This window comes from Mytilus galloprovincialis, chromosome 8 (genome assembly GCF_965363235.1).
Source record: "Mytilus galloprovincialis chromosome 8, xbMytGall1.hap1.1, whole genome shotgun sequence".
Classification (NCBI taxonomy): domain Eukaryota; kingdom Metazoa; phylum Mollusca; class Bivalvia; order Mytilida; family Mytilidae; genus Mytilus; species Mytilus galloprovincialis.
Genome location: NC_134845.1, coordinates 96,197,793 through 96,218,201, shown reverse-complemented (window position 1 = coordinate 96,218,201; position 20,409 = coordinate 96,197,793). Strand labels below are relative to the sequence as shown.

The following is a 20,409-nucleotide window of genomic DNA, read 5'->3' as shown; positions in this document are numbered from 1 at the left end:
CCAGCAATCTCTCTTGGCCTGTTCTGAGATTTTTTTGAGCCAGTTTTTTGCTAGTAGCTCGCCTGGATGTATCCCGTCTTGATATAGTCCGAACTCGTAGTTTCTCGTTGTTTTGAGTTTTCTGTCTTTTCCACAGTGATATTTACTGGTGTTGCTTATATCTGAGGAAAATTCAGGTGAGTGGCTACCTATACGTTTGTTTATTTCACGTATTCTTCCGTTTAATGTGTATAGTTGACGCTCTAGTTCTATGTCCTGCTCTTCAAAAGTGTCTGGATTTTTGTGACCCTGTTTTTTGTTCCAGTTTCTAATAGAGTAGATAGGTACGTGTTTCTAATATAGTAATTTTTGATCCTGGATATTTATCTATTATTTTGATAATCTCTTCGTATTTCTCAATGATTTTGTTTACTTCTTCGTCGTTTTCTTTTGTAATTGATATGTATCTTTTGTTTTTAGATGTTAAATTGCATGTTCCAAGCCATGCATATAGCCAAATGTTGCCGTGTCTAATAATTTTGCTTGCAATGTTTTTCTTTAGCCAAATTGTGCTTTGTTCTATTTTTGATCCACTTTTGTTCCACCAGAGTATATCTCGTTCGGCGGTGTTTGCTACATGGCGGTTTATGCTGCCTTTGCTATCGGTCAGCACAACAGGTTTTAATTTCCTGTTTCCTTCTGTTATAAGCCTCGGTTTGCTTAAGAACTTGTTGAGTTTATTCTTAATTTTCTCTGTCATTAGATATTGTAGTGGTTTGTTGTTGTTTGGGTCGATCTATGTTGACAAAAAATGGCGTCTGATTTTGGTTTTACAAGGTGATATGTTGGGGCTGGGTACCGACTTACCAGACCGTATTTAGCCAAAAATATTCATAGTACTAGTGTTAATAATGTTCCTGTTACTAATTTCACTTATTAAATTATCTGTTCCCAGCGTGAATAGATCTGAATAGAACACTTTAATAAAAAAAATGTTTATAATGCCATTACACCCTTTTTTGGCTGAATGCTCACTATACGTTGATAATAAAAATAAGTCTTTTGCTGAAATTCAGTTAAAATGCAATAATTTTCAATCTTTAGACAATCTCTTTTTAACTTTTCATATATTTACTATTAGTAAGTATAATTCAAGTAGTTTAATTTATACATTAGCGGCGCAGTATTTATCCAAAAATCTGGCAATAAGGAGAAGTTCAAAGATAATAATTGCAAATTAGCCACAAGTATAGAAATGTTTTAAAACTTGATATTTGAAAGTTATCAAAGGTACCAAGATTATAATTTAATCGTGATGCCAGACGCGCGTTTCGTCTTCATAAGACCAGGGACTTTCTATACTAAGAAATAGTATAGAAAATCCCTGATAAGACTCATCAGTGACGCTCACATCAAAATAGTTATAAGGTCAAACAACTTGAATACCATATATATATATGCGAAGTTGAAGAGCATTGCATGAGGACCAAAAATTCCAAAAAGTTGTGCCAAATACGACTAGAAGGTCTAGAATGTAATCTTTTCCTGGGGTAAGACAATATATGTCTGTTGGCGTTGCTGTTTTAAAATAACTAATTTAAAAAATCTACGGATTCTAGTCTGAGGTTCTAGTATTCCAAATGCAATTTAAAAAAAACGCGCTTTTTAACTTTTAAAGTATATAGTAGCCAATCAAAAATGTCGTTACAAATTTCCTTGATATAATTTGCATAACCAATCAAACATCTCCACGTTTATGAACTTCATCTGTTGACCGGCGTGAGGGATTTGGAACGCTTTTAACTTGGAACACCAGAATTACTGGTAAAATGTCTTATAATGATTCAAATTTGAAATACTTTGATACTTAATTCCCACGATCACTTCTGTTTGAAACACCAGCTCACTTGGAAAATGCCCAAAACCTTCATTATTTGTAAAGAAACGATTAAACCGAAAAAAGGGGGAGGACGAATAATCATGACATGCCTGATTTTTCAGATCATATGATCCAGTAACATTAGTCCCTAGTCAGTATTAAAACTTTGACACATTTACTAAAGCTCAGTCTTGCTTATTTTTATTTGGCCTGAATGATTGTTTTACAGCCCAATAGAAACTGCAAAAACTATTGCATAAAAAAAATCTCTATTTTAGTGACTGAGCGAATTGCAAGTATAAGGTTGCTGCAAGGGTTACCTTGAAGACTACATAAGTCTTGACCAAGGATAAGATATTAGCTTCATATCTTACATACAGCATATATTTTCTATTGAAAGAGTAATGATAAAACTGAAAAAGGGGGTGGCTAACTGGCTAATTAATAGACCGAATTCGGACTAGCTAATTAATGAAAAATAAAAGATATCAAACTCAGGGATCTCCATGGATGAAAATTGAACCATGGAGGAACTTTCACCATTACAAACCGTGTATACGCTGTACAGTGTAGCGCGATCGGAAGTATTTTATCCCTCCATACAAGGAATGGTGAACATGCTAATTCATTGCTTATTGAAATTATATTTTTATAGAATTAGAAGTGTCAATATGTTCATTTATTGCCGTTTTTAACCATTCAAATACCAAGTCTTCATGGTCCCCCCTTAGTCGAGAATGTCCAAAAGTTGTCATGAAGGTCCCCATGTAGATCTCTTGTATTTTTGGTAATTGTTATGGGGGTCAAAAATTATATGATGTGGAAGCTTATTTTTCATGGACACTGTCAAATTCAGAACCCATTACCGGTATGACTGATTTGCAGCAACAACAAAACGATTCGTACGGGTTATGTAAAAGGTTAAAGAGATTTGTAAAGCAAACGAAAAGGTTTTTAATGACTTTATATGACAAATTGATGCTGTGCAACATGCATCTTTCGAGTCTGAATAGAAACCGGAAACGCGGATGTATCAATTTGATTGTAATATACGAAATGAATTCGGAATTACGATACGATATTTCTTTACAGGAAATATTTATAAGTTTTTACTTTTAAACTTTTAAAGTCATTTTAAATTATCGTTACAGCAGTACTCGAGTTATTTGTGATGAAATAATATTTACTGTTTTGCGTCTTATTTTGTACTTCTTAAAAAAGGGGGATGCTGATTGCGTAAGTCAAAATAAAGCACGTGTTCGACTTGTTAAACTGTTTTCTTTGTAACTGGATTATTAATTTATTTATTTAATCCAAATTATCATAATCATTTGCTGAAACTTAGTTGATTAATTCGACAAATGGATCGTCTATCCTCAGATAGTATTCTCCTGTCTGGTTTGTTGATCTACCTGTACAAGCTCAGGTACAAGTGATTAGCGATCTTAATCCGGATATCCCTCAGGCGTTAGAACTGTGTTGGATTATAACACAAAAAGCCTGAGGGTTATGCAATTACATGCATTTGATTATAATTGATAAAAAAAATGGCGTCGGGCTACAAAAAATGATGAAGTTTTGAACGATGGCGGAAGACAATTTAACGATGGCGCAAGATAATTTAACGATGGAGCGAGTCATTTGACGATGGCGCAAGACATTTGAACGATGGCGGGGCGCCATCGTTAAACAGGCCATGGAGATCCCTGCTGTTTATTGGTTGGTATCAAAATGCTGTATTCACCTATATGAGAGTATGAAGACCGTTAACCGTCAGTCTTTATTCTTGGAAACCAGCCATACCAAATGGCTTCATTTTCGGCTACTATTTTTGCCTTGGAAACCAGCCTTTCTGATCAAAATCATTGTTGCTTTTGTTCATATTAGGTAACAAGACTGTTAGGCAAGGAAACCAATCACCTCCATGTTTAATGCAATAATGGACAGTTTGGGACCAAGAGAAACCAGTACCTGTTTCCCTACATTATTGAGGGTGGTAAAGGGGGTCTAAACATAGAAAATTATGAAATAGAAATCACAAAAACTTTGCTCAGAAAATAAAAATCAGGAAAAATGAAGCATGAGAAATTAAGTCCAAAGTATTAAGGAAAAAAGTAGTAGATATAATTACATCTTTTTTCCTTAATACTATATTATTCAATCGTTTTTGGAGATCATGTAGTCATTATTACTGGTCAAGAAGACCCTACAGTAATCTTAATTATGAGAATCCACACGAAACATGGAAAATATATAAGGTGAAAGTCAAACCATATAAAAAAAGATGTGGTATAATTGCCAATGAGACAACTCTCCACAAGAAACCAAAATGACACAGAAATAGGTCACCATACGGCCTTCAACCATGAGCAAAGGCCATACCACATAGTCAGCTATAAAAGTGCATTCCAATAGATATAAGAAGATGTGGTATGAGTGCCATTGAGACAAATCTCTATCCAAGTCACAATTTGTAAAAGTAAATAGTCATCATGGAGCCTTGGCTCACATCGAACAGAAAGCTATAAAGAGAACCAAAAATAACTAGTGTAAAACCATTCAAAGAGGGAAAACCTAATCTATACAAAAAATTATTAGTATTCATATAAATATGTTTCTTTTTGGCAGAATGATGAAGCTTAAGAGTATCTTCCTGTTATTTTTATCCCTTGGACTTCTCCATGTCAGCATCTGTGATACAGAAGAGGAAGAGGATGACGATGATACAACTGTTGAAGTAGAAGAGGAACCTCCTGCTGTTGTTGAAAAAGTAAAATAATAAGTTTGTTTTCTAGCATAATGTCTTATGATCATGATGATACCATAATGTCTTATGATCATGATGATACCATAATGTCTTATGATCATGATGATACCATAATGTCTTATGATCATGATGATACCATAATGTTTTTAGGGCAGACAAAAAAATCTTACCTTTGTTTTCTCTTATTACTCTTAACATGTTAAAAAAAAAAAGATGGGTTGGTATGAACATGTAAACAAATTTTTAACAAATTTTACAACAGTGGAAAAAGATTGACTTTAATCTTTTTAGAAATGACACAATAAATCTTAAGGGTATGCACTAAAAATTAATTTTAAATTGAGTTAGCAACAACTCATTTTATTTGTCCTTTTGTATTATAATTCTCTAGCAATAGCTCACAGTTCTATTTGTTTCATTTTGTTTATTTAAACCTGATGACTTTTTTATGAAGTCTACAATACTATTTATATGTCATCATTAGAATCTAGAATGCCATAGTAATTAGTATGTTTTGTTATTTGAAGGTTAATTATGTTCCTCCTGTAGTGAAAGGAAATACATTCTTTACGGAAACATTTGATAAACCAGCAGATTTTGAAAAAAGGTTTGTTGAAAATGAATTTCTATATTTATAGATCTATGAAATGATCAAGAAAGAATAAATTTTATTATTTGTTAATATTCATCATGAATTACATGTACATGCACACATACAACTGGGAATAAGGAAAAAGATGTCCTAAACTTGCCCATTATCCTTTATCAACCAAAATGATGTTCATACGGAGTAAAGTTCCTATGTTGGAAGTTTATCATGATGTACATGTAATATAGTAAACTATTATATTCATGAAAAGTCCAAGAAGACACAATACCTGCAATAATTTATTATGACAGAACAAACAAAAACACAACAGATATATATTATGTTCAAATTATAAAATTTGAGAATAATCAGCAGTATCAAATTATTGTATGACAAGATTTTGAACACCTGTTGGTGACCTTCTGCTGTTGTTTTTTCTATGGTTGGGTTGTTGTCTCTTTGACACATTCCCCATTTCCATTCTCAATTTTACTATTCTGTTGTGAAAAAAAACTGATATCAAAATAAAGGAGATTAATCAAATTGACAATGTTTAAATCCCAGAAAGTGGCATACAAACCTCAAATACTAGAATAAAAGTTACATTCACATATTGTTTTTGTTGTTGAAATTACAACTGAATAAAATTTGAATTTTTACATTCCACAGATGGACCAAGTCACAGACTAAGAAAGATGGTGCTGAAGAAACTATTGCCAAATATGATGGTGAGTGATGTGGTGACGATTTATAATAAAACTAATGGTCAAATCATCATTATATAAAATTTTGATTCCATTTTTGCTTCTTTGTCACCAAAACTATTTAATAGTTTGTTTTTTTTAGTTAAAATTTTTTGCATTCCTTGCTAAGATATTTGGATAACCTGTTGTTACTCTTGTGGGTTGGTCCATCAGAAATACAAAGTAGTATATATTGATAGGACATTAACATGTAATCATACTGAATTAGCTGTTGACCATTACACAGCTGTAAATCAATTCAAGTTTATACAATTTACATGGTTTAAATAGCAAAAGAAAAACTTGTTAAACGTCATACTGCATCTACATATTTTAATTACTTGACTTTGTCTACTTTTAGGAAAATGGTCCGTGGAAGAACCGAAAGACAGTGCTCTGAAAGGTGATCATGGCTTAGTGTTAAAGGTTTGTAGTATTTAGTATCCTGTGACTCTTTCAATATACTTATAAATAATGTAGAGGTTACCAACTACATTTTACCTGCATTAATTTGGTATTGTCTTTCAATTTGAGGTGATTAATAAGAGAGTCAGAGACCACAGATACATTTAAATGACAGAATAACTAAAAAAATATTTACTTTTGTAAACAGAGTTTTCAATTCTATGGTTTTTTTTTTAGTAAATATTATTTGCTCTTGTAAATTAAGATTGAAGTGATATTAATAGAGGGGCAAAATGATCTTTTATTTTACAAATTAAGGATTGATCTGTTTTATTCACTGGAATTCTTAAAAGTGGAATCATCAGGAGTTGGATTTAATTATTTTTTGATGAGAGGACAGACACTTTCCCTCCACTGTGATGCTGACAACAGAACAAAGTTTGTTTATTGTCTAATTCAACAATACTTGAACGAATGAAATTCACCTAATTAGAAACATTTTATAATTATACCCCCGCTTTGAAAAAAAGGGGGGTATACTGTTTTACCTCTGTCTGTCTGTCCTTCCGTCAGTCCATCAGTCTGTCAGTCGGTCCGTCCGTCCCATGAATATTTTTCGTCACATTTTTCTCAGGAACTACACTACCAGGATTTCTGAAATTTAGTGTGAGGCTTGATATAAGTCAGCTATACTGTGTGATGCGTTTTCAGATTCATCACTCGACAACTTCCTGTTTACCGAACACTTGTATCATTTTTACACCTGATAGCCAAGTTGAAAATTTTTCGTCACATTTTTTCTCAGGAACTGCACTACCAGGATTTCTGATATTTGGTTTCAGACTTGATATAAGTCAGCTATACCGTGTGATGCGTTTTCAGATTCATCACTCGACAACTTCATGTTTACCGAACACATTTGGACGGGGGTATCATCAGTGAGCAGAAGCTCACAGTTTCACTTGTTTGTAATGATTTGTATAATTTTTTTTTCAGTCTAAAGCTAAACACCATGCCATCTCATCAAAGTTAAACAAACCGTTCAGATTTGATGGAAAACCATTTGTAGTCCAGTAAGTATAGTTATTAAATCAGGTGTAATATTAAGTTGCAGAGGAAGCATTATAATGGTTTGCTTGTCTTCAGCAAGCGTGACACTCTGATTTATAACATACATTTCTAACATATGGTGTGAATTGTATTTCTATTTAAGAAAACAATAACTGACCCATAGTCAGAGTTCTTGAAAAGTGGTGGTCTGAATTTTTGCCACTATATTGGTATTTTGTAATAGAAATAATAGTGTGTACCAGTAGATTTCTTCAAGGACCACCAGAAAGATTTTGAGAACTCTGCCCTTAGTAAAAATAAATGGTTTAGGGATTATGTGTATTTTTATGAAATTGTCTTTAAATCTCTGTCTTCCTTGTCTCATACATTTTTAACATTAAAAGGATGTTTTAAAAATTCATGTAAGGATTTCTAATTTCTATTTTTATAATTTTATGGATTCTTTCTTTGCCAGATATGAAGTAAAGTTTCAGAATGGATTAGAATGTGGTGGTGCTTATGTTAAACTTCTGTCTATGGATAAACAGCTGGAGTTGGTGAGTCAACAAGGAAGTATATATACTTAATCAGTAGTCTTAGATTCTTATAGAAATGATATCTTCACGTTGTTCTTTTATATACACAAAGTTAAGGACTTTAACTTTTCAATGTAAAAAAAATAAAATTCTACAGCTTTCAGAAAAATCTTAATCAAAAACAGGGAGCAGAAGCTATTGTTACTGAAATTCTATTACTTAATTTATTTTAAAATGAAAATGGGTTGTTGTAAGTTGTTAGATTGTATTTAGCTAAGTTTCTGCAACTTATTATGTATATATATGTATGTATTGCCTTTACTTGAATAAATATTATTGTTATTTATCATTATTTTTATTTATTGTAGAAACAATTCCAAGATAAGACACCTTACACAATAATGTTTGGTCCAGATAAATGTGGTATGGACCACAAGGTAAGTTGTTTTTTAAAAGTGACATATACAAAGAGAGATAACTCCTGTTAATATTGTAAAGTAGGAACAATTTTTGCTACACTTATTGACTAAACCTTTTCTAGGATGAAAGAAATTGATTGGGTTTAAATCTTTCTGTCATGTTTTGATATATTGTTAGGTGTACTGAATAGTTGAAATGTGCTCTATAAAGATAACCAGATGTGCTATGATTGTCAATTGGACAACTATCCATTACGATTTACAATGCAAAATCCATACCAAATAATAAGCTATAAAAGAACCAGGATTGCAAAATGTTAAACAATTATTAGAAAAAGCCAGTAAATAGATTCATACTACAACAATGAATGAAAAACAACTATGGCAGAGAGATACCCAAGAATCCTGGATTGGGTGGGGGCAGGCACATAAAGATTATGACCAGGTTAAACATGATAAAAAAAAAATAGGAAAGGTCTTTACTCATCAGATCAACACTTAGCACGAAAAGAAATTACTAAAGGCAAAAGACACAAAAAGTACACTGATCTTAGCGCGATCTTTCTTCTTTAAAAAACAAATTTCGACTAGAAAAAAGTTATGTATTTTACAGAAAAATATCAATCTATACACCCTCTAACAAACAAATAAGTTTATATGGATAATGTCTTAATTCTGAACTCTATAAATAACATCACTGTATAAATTAGGGTGTAAAAAAATAATAATGTCATATACTTGTAATATTCATTAGATATAGCATTCTAAGTTGCTTATATATTTTCTTCAGTTGACAACATTCTCAATTTTATTTTTATTTTTTTCCAGTTACATTTTATATTCAGACACAAAAATCCTAAAACAGGAGAATTTGAGGTAAGTTTATTATAATTTCTTTATTCTTAGCCGAAATATACTTTCTTGACCAGTTGATTATCTTATTTGATATCAGTTCTTCAATTATTATTTCAAATATGTATGCTCTCCTCTGAATTTCCTATTGTAACATCATTAAAAAAAAGGCCACAATATCTGATGATGTCATATAGAGAGAAAACATCTTTTTGCAGATAATTGACAAAAAAGGAATAAGTTTGCATACATATCTTCTAAAAAATTTAAGAGAAACACTGCTGAATATCTCTAATGTTTTAAACTGACAACACTTTGAATTTTATGTCCTGAAATTGGTAATTAAAGGAGAATTATAAAACTTGTTATTGTCTTTTAATTTAAACATATCCTTTTCATCCTTGGTTTTAGGAGAAACATGCTAAGAAGCCTACAGCCAACCTTGATAGCTATTTTACAGACAAGAAGACACATTTATACAAACTAGGTCAGTATACTATATGGAGATCTCTCTCTTTATGCAGATGCTAGTTTAAATTTTATAAAAACTTTAGATTTCACTAATTTTGCACTCTTCAAACAATCACTTGCATAATGAAATATTTTTCAGCCTTCAAATATTGGTCTTTTGTTTATTTTGGACAGGGTAGGGTTAAATTAATTTTGTAAGTGCCTTACTAATGTTGATGAGTACAAGAGCACATCCCTGAAAAAAACCTGTAAATTAAGTTTTATATGAATACAAGTAAAAAAAAATATATAATCCTGTTTATTCTTATTTATAACTAAAAAATAATAAACAGATTTAACCACGTTTTTCACATACATGTCAATTATGTTTACTTGCAGTTGTAAATCCTGACAACAGTTTTGAGATATTTGTGGACAATACCTTAGTAAATGAAGGAAGCTTATTAGAAGATATGAGGTATTATTACAGACGTTTTAGAATACATAGTTTTTTGTTGTCTTTAACTACATGTAAATTTCTGGTCAGAAATTATTGCTTGTGTATTTTTGTTTGAATGTTAAACGGCTGATCAAGATTTTAAAGTTCATGGGGAAAGGGGGTTGCTTTATTTAGACCCCAATCATAGCCACCTATGAAATAAATTTTCATTTTACTTCTAATTCTTCAAATATTCTAAAGTAAATGCAACCACCTACCATGCATTGCAGACTACACGAATGAATATTATTTTTACAGGACATTCGGTCTGGTAAGCATCCTAGCTTTACCAGACCAATTTTTTTTTAACATCTAATTGTATATTATCCGACAAAAAACAACAAACATATGACTTTGTTGTGCCCTACTCCTCCCCAAAACGCACAAAAACAAAATGATGTAACAAGAGGATATATTGTTATAAAAGTTGTGCACAACTGCTTGAATGCATTTCAGTGAAGAGTAATGTCCCATTTTATTGGATTTTGACAATGTTTGTGAACTAAACATTATTTAGAGTTTCTGTATAAAATATTATTTCCTGTTTCTTCTTTCTTTTTCATATATCTTTTGGTTTTCAATTCTAGTGTTTATATTTCATAGCTGAATTTTGTGATCTGCTTGGATTTTTATTCATTTATTGTATTTAATTGGCAAACCCGGAATTATCCTTATCCGTTCCCAGAATCTGATCCGGTTTTATTTACATTTCCGGTTGTTTTTGACAGTCAGATATGTTTTTACCCGGATTTACACATTACTGGTTGGCGATTTTCGGCATAAAGCTAGCGGTTGAACAAAATAAACATCGCTGTGATGAATAATAAAGATGAAAATGAATTTGAGATTGTTTGGCAATTTTGCTAGAATGTTAGAAAAATCCATGAAAAAAAAACACCGGACATTTGGACCGGAATTCAACAAAATTTTACCAGACCGATTATTCACCGGATTTGTCCGACGTATTTCGTGTAGTCTGGCATTGGAATTGCCTTAACAAATCTTTAAAGTGTACAGAGGAATTGTTACTTAAATTTCTTAATTTGTATTCTTTTTTTTGTTAATTGCTCTTTATCCTTTCTAACAATGATCTTTTATATTTCAGTCCCCCTGTGAATCCTTACTAACAATGAACTATTATATTTCAGTCCCCCTGTGAATCCTGACTAACAATGAACTATTATATTTCAGTCCCCCTGTGAATCCTGACTAACAATGAACTATTATATTTCAGTCCCCCTGTGAATCCTTACTAACAATGAACTATTATATTTCAGTCCTCCTGTGAATCCTTACTAACAATGAACTATTATATTTCAGTCCCCCTATGAATCCTTTCTAACAATAAACTATTATATTTCAGTCCCCCTGTGAATCCTTACTAACAATGAACTATTATATTTCAGTCCCCCTGTGAATCCTGACTAACAATGAACTATTATATTTCAGTACTCTGTGAATCCTTACTAACAATGAACTATTATATTTCAGTCCCCCTATGAATCCTTTCTAACAATAAACTATTATATTTCAGTCCCCCTGTGGATCCTTACTAATAATGAACTATTATATTTCAGTCCTCCTGTGAATCCTTACTTACAATGAACTATTATATTTCAGTCCCCCTGTTAATCCTTACTAACAATGAACTATTATATTTCAGTCCCCCTGTGAATCCTTACTAACAATGAACTAATATATTTCAGTCCCCCTGTGAATCCTGACTAACAATGAACTATTATATTTCAGTCCCCCTGTGAATCCTGACTAACAATGAACTATTATATTTCAGTCCCCCTGTGAATCCTTACTAACAATGAACTATTATATTTCAGTCCCCCTGTGAATCCTGACTAACAATGAACTATTATATTTCAGTCCCCCTGTGAATCCTTACTAACAATGAACTATTATATTTCAGTCCTCCTGTGAATCCTTACTAACAATGAACTATTATATTTCAGTCCCCCTGTGAATCCTTACTTACAATGAACTATTATATTTCAGTCCCCCTGTGAATCCTGACTAACAATGAACTATTATATTTCAGTCCCCCTGTGAATCCTTACTAACAATGAACTATTATATTTCAGTCCCCCTGTGAATCCTTACTAACAATGAACTATTATATTTCAGTACTCTGTGAAACCTTACTAACAATGAACTATTATATTTCAGTCCCCTTTGTGAATCCTTACTAACAATGAACTATTATATTTCAGTCCCCCTGTGAATCCTGACTAACAATGAACTATTATATTTCAGTCCCCCTGTGAATCCTTACTAACAATGAACTATTATATTTCAGTACTCTGTGAATCCTTACTAACAATGAACTATTATATTTCAGTCCCCCTGTGAATCCTTACTAACAATGAACTATTATATTTCAGTACTCTGTGAATCCTTACTAACAATGAACTATTATATTTCAGTACTCTGTGAATCCTTACTTACAATGAACTATTATATTTCAGTCCCCCTGTGAATCCTTACTAACAATGAACTATTATATTTCAGTCCCCCTGTGAATCCTTACTAACAATGAACTATTATATTTCAGTCCCCCTGTGAATCCTGACTAACAATGAACTATTATATTTCAGTCCCCCTGTGAATCCTGACTAACAATGAACTATTATATTTCAGTCCCCCTGTGAATCCTTACTAACAATGAACTATTATATTTCAGTCCCCCTGTGAATCCTTACTAACAATGAACTATTATATTTCAGTACTCTGTGAATCCTTACTTACAATGAACTATTATATTTCAGTCCCCCTGTGAATCCTTACTAACAATGAACTATTATATTTCAGTCCCCCTGTGAATCCTTACTAACAATGAACTATTATATTTCAGTGTCCCTGTGAATCCTTACTAACAATGAACTATTATATTTCAGTTCCCCTGTGAATCCTTACTAACAATGAACTATTATATTTCAGTACTCTGTGAATCCTTACTTACAATGAACTATTATATTTCAGTCCCCCTGTGAATCCTTACTAACAATGAACTATTATATTTCAGTCCCCCTGTGAATCCTGACTAACAATGAACTATTATATTTCAGTACTCTGTGAATCCTTACTTACAATGAACTATTATATTTCAGTCCCCCTGTGAATCCTTACTAACAATGAACTGTTATATTTCAGTCCCCCATTGAATCCTTACTAACAATGAACTATTATATTTCAGTCCCCCTGTGCATCCTTACTAACAATGAACTATTATATTTCAGTCCCCCTATGAATCCTTACTAACAATGAACTATTATATTTCAGTCCCCCTGTGAATCCTTACTAACAATGAACTATTATATTTCAGTCCCCCTGTGAATCCTTACTTACAATGAACTATTATATTTCAGTCCCCCTGTGAATCCTTACTAACAATGAACTATTATATTTCAGTACTCTGTGAATCCTTACTTACAATGAACTATTATATTTCAGTTCCCCTGTGAATCCTTACTAACAATGAACTATTATATTTCAGTACTCTGTGAATCCTTACTTACAATGAACTAATATATTTCAGTCCCCCTGTGAATCCTTACTAACAATGAACTATTATATTTCAGTACTCTGTGAATCCTTACTTACAATGAACTATTATATTTCAGTCCCCCTGTGAATCCTTACTAACAATGAACTATTATATTTCAGTACTCTGTGAATCCTTACTTACAATGAACTAATATATTTCAGTCCCCCTGTGAATCCTTACTAACAATGAACTATTATATTTCAGTCCCCCTGTGAATCCTTACTAACAATGAACTATTATATTTCAGTCCCCCTGTTAATCCTTACTAACAATGAACTATTATATTTCAGTCCCCCTGTGAATCCTTACTAACAATGAACTATTATATTTCAGTACTCTGTGAATCCTTACTTACAATGAACTATTATATTTCAGTCCCCCTGTGAATCCTTACTAACAATGAACTATTATATTTCAGTCCCCCTCTGAATCCTTACTAACAATGAACTATTATATTTCAGTTCCCCTGTGAATCCTTACTAATAATGAACTATTATATTTCAGTCCCCCTGTGAATCCTTACTAATAATGAACTATTATATTTCAGTCCCCCTGTGAATCCTTACTAATAATGAACTATTATATTTCAGTCCCCCTGTGAATCCTTACTAACAATGAACTATTATATTTCAGTCCCCCTGTTAATCCTTACTAACAATGAACTATTATATTTCAGTCCCCCTATGAATCCTTACTAACAATGAACTATTATATTTCAGCCCCCCTGTGAATCCTGACTAACAATGAACTATTATATTTCAGTCCCCCTGTGAATCCTTACTAATAATGAACTATTATATTTCAGTCCCCCTGTGAATCCTTACTAACAATGAACTATTATATTTCAGTCCCCCTGTGAATCCTGACTAACAATGAACTATTATATTTCAGTCCCCTGTGAATCCTTACTAACAATGAACTATTATTTTTCAGTACTCTGTGAATCCTTACTAACAATGAACTATTATATTTCAGTCCCCTGTGAATCCTTACTAACAATGAACTATTATATTTCAGTCCCCCTGTGAATCCTGACTAACAATGAACTATTATATTTCAGTCCCCCTGTGAAACCTTACTAACAATGAACTATTATATTTCAGTCCCCCTGTGAATCCTTACTAACAATGAACTATTATATTTCAGTCCCCCTGTGAAACCTTACTAACAATAAACTATTATATTTCAGTCCCCCTGTGAATCCTGACTAACAATGAACTATTATATTTCAGTCCCCCTGTGAAACCTTACTAACAATGAACTATTATATTTCAGTCCCCCTGTGAATCCTTACTAACAATGAACTATTATATTTCAGTCCCCCTGTGAATCCTTACTAACAATGAACTATTATATTTCAGTCCCCCTGTTAATCCTTACTAACAATGAACTATTATATTTCAGTCCCCCTATGAATCCTTACTAACAATGAACTATTATATTTCAGCCCCCCTGTGAATCCTGACTAACAATGAACTATTATATTTCAGTCCTCCTGTGAATCCTTACTAACAATGAACTATTATATTTCAGTCCCCTGTGAAACCTTACTAACAATGAACTATTATATTTCAGTCCCCTGTGAATCCTGACTAACAATGAACTATTATATTTCAGCCCCCCTGTGAATCCTTACTTACAATGAACTATTATATTTCAGTACTCTGTGAATCCTTACTTACAATGAACTATTATATTTCAGTCCCCTGTGAATCCTGACTAACAATGAACTATTATATTTCAGTCCCCCTGTTAATCCTTACTAACAATGAACTATTATATTTCAGTCCCCCTGTGAAACCTTACTAACAATGAACTATTATATTTCAGCCCCCCTGTGAATCCTGACTAACAATGAACTATTATATTTCAGTCCTCCTGTGAATCCTTACTAACAATGAACTATTATATTTCAGTCCCCTGTGAAACCTTACTAACAATGAACTATTATATTTCAGTCCCCCTGTTAATCCTTACTAATAATGAACTATTATATTTCAGTCCTCCTGTGAATCCTTACTAACAATGAACTATTATATTTCAGTCCCCCTGTGAATCCTGACTAACAATGAACTATTATATTTCAGTCCCCTGTGAATCCTTACTAACAATGAACTATTATATTTCAGCCCCCCTGTGAATCCTTACTAACAATGAACTATTATATTTCAGCCCCCCTGTGAATCCTTACTAACAATGAACTATTATATTTCAGTCCCCTGTGAATCCTGACTAACAATGAACTATTATATTTCAGTCCCCTGTGAATCCTTACTAACAATGAACTATTATATTTCAGCCCCCCTGTGAATCCTTACTAACAATGAACTATTATATTTCAGCCCCCCTGTGAATCCTGACTAACAATGAACTATTATATTTCAGTCCCCTGTGAATCCTTACTAACAATGAACTATTATATTTCAGCCCCCCTGTGAATCCTGACTAACAATGAACTATTATATTTCAGTCCCCCTGTGAATCCTGACTAACAATGAACTATTATATTTCAGTCCCCCTGTGAATCCTTACTAACAATGAACTATTATATTTCAGCCCCCCTGTGAATCCTTACTAACAATGAACTATTATATTTCAGTCCCCTGTGAATCCTGACTAACAATGAACTATTATATTTCAGTCCCCTGTGAATCCTTACTAACAATGAACTATTATATTTCAGCCCCCCTGTGAATCCTTACTAACAATGAACTATTATATTTCAGCCCCCCTGTGAATCCTGACTAACAATGAACTATTATATTTCAGTCCCCTGTGAATCCTTACTAACAATGAACTATTATATTTCAGCCCCCCTGTGAATCCTGACTAACAATGAACTATTATATTTCAGTCCCCCTGTGAATCCTGACTAACAATGAACTATTATATTTCAGTCCCCCTGTGAATCCTTACTAACAATGAACTATTATATTTCAGTCCCCTGTGAATCCTTACTAACAATGAACTATTATATTTCAGTACTCTGTGAATCCTTACTAACAATGAACTATTATATTTCAGTCCCCTGTGAATCCTTACTAACAATGAACTATTATATTTCAGTCCCCCTGTGAATCCTGACTAACAATGAACTATTATATTTCAGTCCCCCTGTGAAACCTTACTAACAATGAACTATTATATTTCAGTCCCCCTGTGAATCCTTACTAACAATGAACTATTATATACAGTCCCCCTGTGAATCCTTACTAACAATGAACTATTATATTTCAGTCCCCCTGTTAATCCTTACTAACAATGAACTATTATATTTCAGTCCCCCTATGAATCCTTACTAACAATGAACTATTATATTTCAGCCCCCCTGTGAATCCTGACTAACAATGAACTATTATATTTCAGTCCCCCTGTGAATCCTGACTAACAATGAACTATTATATTTCAGTCCCCCTGTGAATCCTGACTAACAATGAACTATTATATTTCAGTCCCCTGTGAATCCTTACTAACAATGAACTATTATTTTTCAGTACTCTGTGAATCCTTACTAACAATGAACTATTATATTTCAGTCCCCTGTGAATCCTTACTAACAATGAACTATTATATTTCAGTCCCCCTGTGAATCCTGACTAACAATGAACTATTATATTTCAGTCCCCCTGTGAAACCTTACTAACAATGAACTATTATATTTCAGTCCCCCTGTGAATCCTTACTAACAATGAACTATTATATTTCAGTCCCCCTATGAATCCTTTCTAACAATGAACTATTATATTTCAGTCCCCCTGTGAATCCTTACTAACAATGAACTATTATATTTCAGTCCCCCTGTTAATCCTTACTAACAATGAACTATTATATTTCAGTCCCCCTATGAATCCTTACTAACAATGAACTATTATATTTCAGCCCCCCTGTGAATCCTGACTAACAATGAACTATTATATTTCAGTCCCCCTGTGAATCCTGACTAACAATGAACTATTATATTTCAGCCCCCCTGTGAATCCTTACTTACAATGAACTATTATATTTCAGTACTCTGTGAATCCTTACTTACAATGAACTATTATATTTCAGTCCCCTGTGAATCCTGACTAACAATGAACTATTATATTTCAGTCCCCCTGTTAATCCTTACTAACAATGAACTATTATATTTCAGTCCCCCTGTGAAACCTTACTAACAATGAACTATTATATTTCAGCCCCCCTGTGAATCCTGACTAACAATGAACTATTATATTTCAGTCCCCTGTGAAACCTTACTAACAATGAACTATTATATTTCAGTCCCCCTGTGAATCCTTACTAACAATGAACTATTATATTTCAGTCCCCCTGTGAATCCTGACTAACAATGAACTATTATATTTCAGTACTCTGTGAATCCTTACTTACAATGAACTATTATATTTCAGTCCCCCTGTTAATCCTTACTAACAATGAACTATTATATTTCAGTCCCCCTGTTAATCCTGACTAACAATGAACTATTATATTTCAGTCCTCCTGTGAATCCTTACTAATAATGAACTATTATATTTCAGTCCCCCTATGAATCCTTACTAACAATGAACTATTATATTTCAGTACTCTGTGAATCCTTACTTACAATGAACTATTATATTTCAGTCCCCCTGTTAATCCTTACTAACAATGAACTATTATATTTCAGTCCCCCTGTTAATCCTGACTAACAATGAACTATTATATTTCAGTCCTCCTGTGAATCCTTACTAACAATGAACTATTATATTTCAGTCCCCCTGTGAATCCTTACTAACAATGAACTATTATATTTCAGTCCCCCTGTTAATCCTTACTAACAATGAACTATTATATTTCAGTCCCCCTATCAATCCTTTCTAACAATAAACTATTATATTTCAGTCCCCCTGTGGATCCTTACTAATAATGAACTATTATATTTCAGTCCTCCTGTGAATCCTTACTAATAATGAACTATTATATTTCAGTCCCCCTATGAATCCTTACTAACAATGAACTATTATATTTCAGTACTCTGTGAATCCTTACTAACAATGAACTATTATATTTCAGTCCCCCTGTGAATCCTTACTAACAATAAACTATTATATTTCAGTCCCCCTATGAATCCTTTCTAACAATAAACTATTATATTTCAGTCCTCCTGTGAATCCTTACTAACAATGAACTATTATATTTCAGTCCCCCTGTGAATCCTTACTAACAATAAACTATTATATTTCAGTCCCCCTGTGAATCCTTACTAACAATGAACTATTATATTTCAGTCCCCCTGTGAATCCTTACTAACAATGAACTATTATATTTCAGTCCTCCTGTGAATCCTTACTAACAATAAACTATTATATTTCAGTCCCCCTATGAATCCTTTCTAACAATAAACTATTATATTTCAGTCCCCCTGTGAATCCTTACTAACAATGAACTATTATATTTCAGTCCCCCTGTGAATCCTTACTAACAATGAACTATTATATTTCAGTCCCCCTGTGAATCCTTACTAACAATGAACTATTATATTTCAGTCCCCCTATGAATCCTTTCTAACAATAAACTATTATATTTCAGTCCCCCTATGAATCCTTTCTAACAATAAACTATTATATTTCAGTCCCCCTGTGAATCCTTACTAACAATGAACTATTATATTTCAGTCCCCCTGTGAATCCTGACTAACAATGAACTATTATATTTCAGTACTCTGTGAATCCTTACTTACAATGAACTATTATATTTCAGTCCCCCTGTTAATCCTTACTAACAATGAACTATTATATTTCAGTCCCCCTGTTAATCCTGACTAACAATGAACTATTATATTTCAGTCCTCCTGTGAATCCTTACTAATAATGAACTATTATATTTCAGTCCCCCTATGAATCCTTACTAACAATGAACTATTATATTTCAGTACTCTGTGAATCCTTACTTACAATGAACTATTATATTTCAGTCCCCCTGTTAATCCTTACTAACAATGAACTATTATATTTCAGTCCCTCTGTTAATCCTGACTAACAATGAACTATTATATTTCAGTCCTCCTGTGAATCCTTACTAACAATGAACTATTATATTTCAGTCCCCCTGTGAATCCTTACTAACAATGAACTATTATATTTCAGTCCCCCTATGAATCCTTTCTAACAATAAACTATTATATTTCAGTCCCCCTGTGGATCCTTACTAATAATGAACTATTATATTTCAGTCCTCCTGTGAATCCTTACTAATAATGAACTATTATATTTCAGTCCCCCTATGAATCCTTACTAACAATGAACTATTATATTTCAGTCCCCCTGTTAATCCTTACTAACAATGAACTATTATATTTCAGTCCCCCTATGAATCCTTTCTAACAATAAACTATTATATTTCAGTCCCCCTGTGGATCCTTACTAATAATGAACTATTATATTTCAGTCCTCCTGTGAATCCTTACTAATAATGAACTATTATATTTCAGTCCCCCTATGAATCCTTACTAACAATGAACTATTATATTTCAGTACTCTGTGAATCCTTACTAACAATGAACTATTATATTTCAGTCCCCCTGTGAATCCTTACTAACAATAAACTATTATATTTCAGTCCCCCTATGAATCCTTTCTAACAATAAACTATTATATTTCAGTCCTCCTGTGAATCCTTACTAACAATGAACTATTATATTTCAGTCCCCCTGTGAATCCTTACT

At 32.6% G+C, this 20,409-nt stretch overlaps 1 protein-coding gene across 2 annotated transcripts in view; it reads left to right on the top strand.

Annotated features, from left to right (window-relative positions):
• Positions 1 to 1,725: 1,725 nt before the first annotated feature.
• The window catches only part of LOC143042886 (calnexin-like), a 35,437-nt gene continuing 16,753 nt past the window's right edge, over positions 1,726 to 20,409 (top strand). For both annotated transcript variants that reach the window (XM_076215383.1, XM_076215384.1), the window contains exons 1-11: positions 1,726 to 1,803; positions 4,487 to 4,628; positions 5,153 to 5,232; positions 5,884 to 5,942; positions 6,319 to 6,383; positions 7,359 to 7,435; positions 7,888 to 7,969; positions 8,317 to 8,385; positions 9,196 to 9,243; positions 9,631 to 9,706; positions 10,069 to 10,147. In XM_076215383.1, the coding sequence (XP_076071498.1) occupies positions 4,488 to 4,628; positions 5,153 to 5,232; positions 5,884 to 5,942; positions 6,319 to 6,383; positions 7,359 to 7,435; positions 7,888 to 7,969; positions 8,317 to 8,385; positions 9,196 to 9,243; positions 9,631 to 9,706; positions 10,069 to 10,147 (776 nt within the window). In that variant the 5' untranslated portion in view covers positions 1,726 to 1,803; position 4,487. The remainder of the gene's footprint in view (positions 1,804 to 4,486; positions 4,629 to 5,152; positions 5,233 to 5,883; positions 5,943 to 6,318; positions 6,384 to 7,358; positions 7,436 to 7,887; positions 7,970 to 8,316; positions 8,386 to 9,195; positions 9,244 to 9,630; positions 9,707 to 10,068; positions 10,148 to 20,409) is intronic.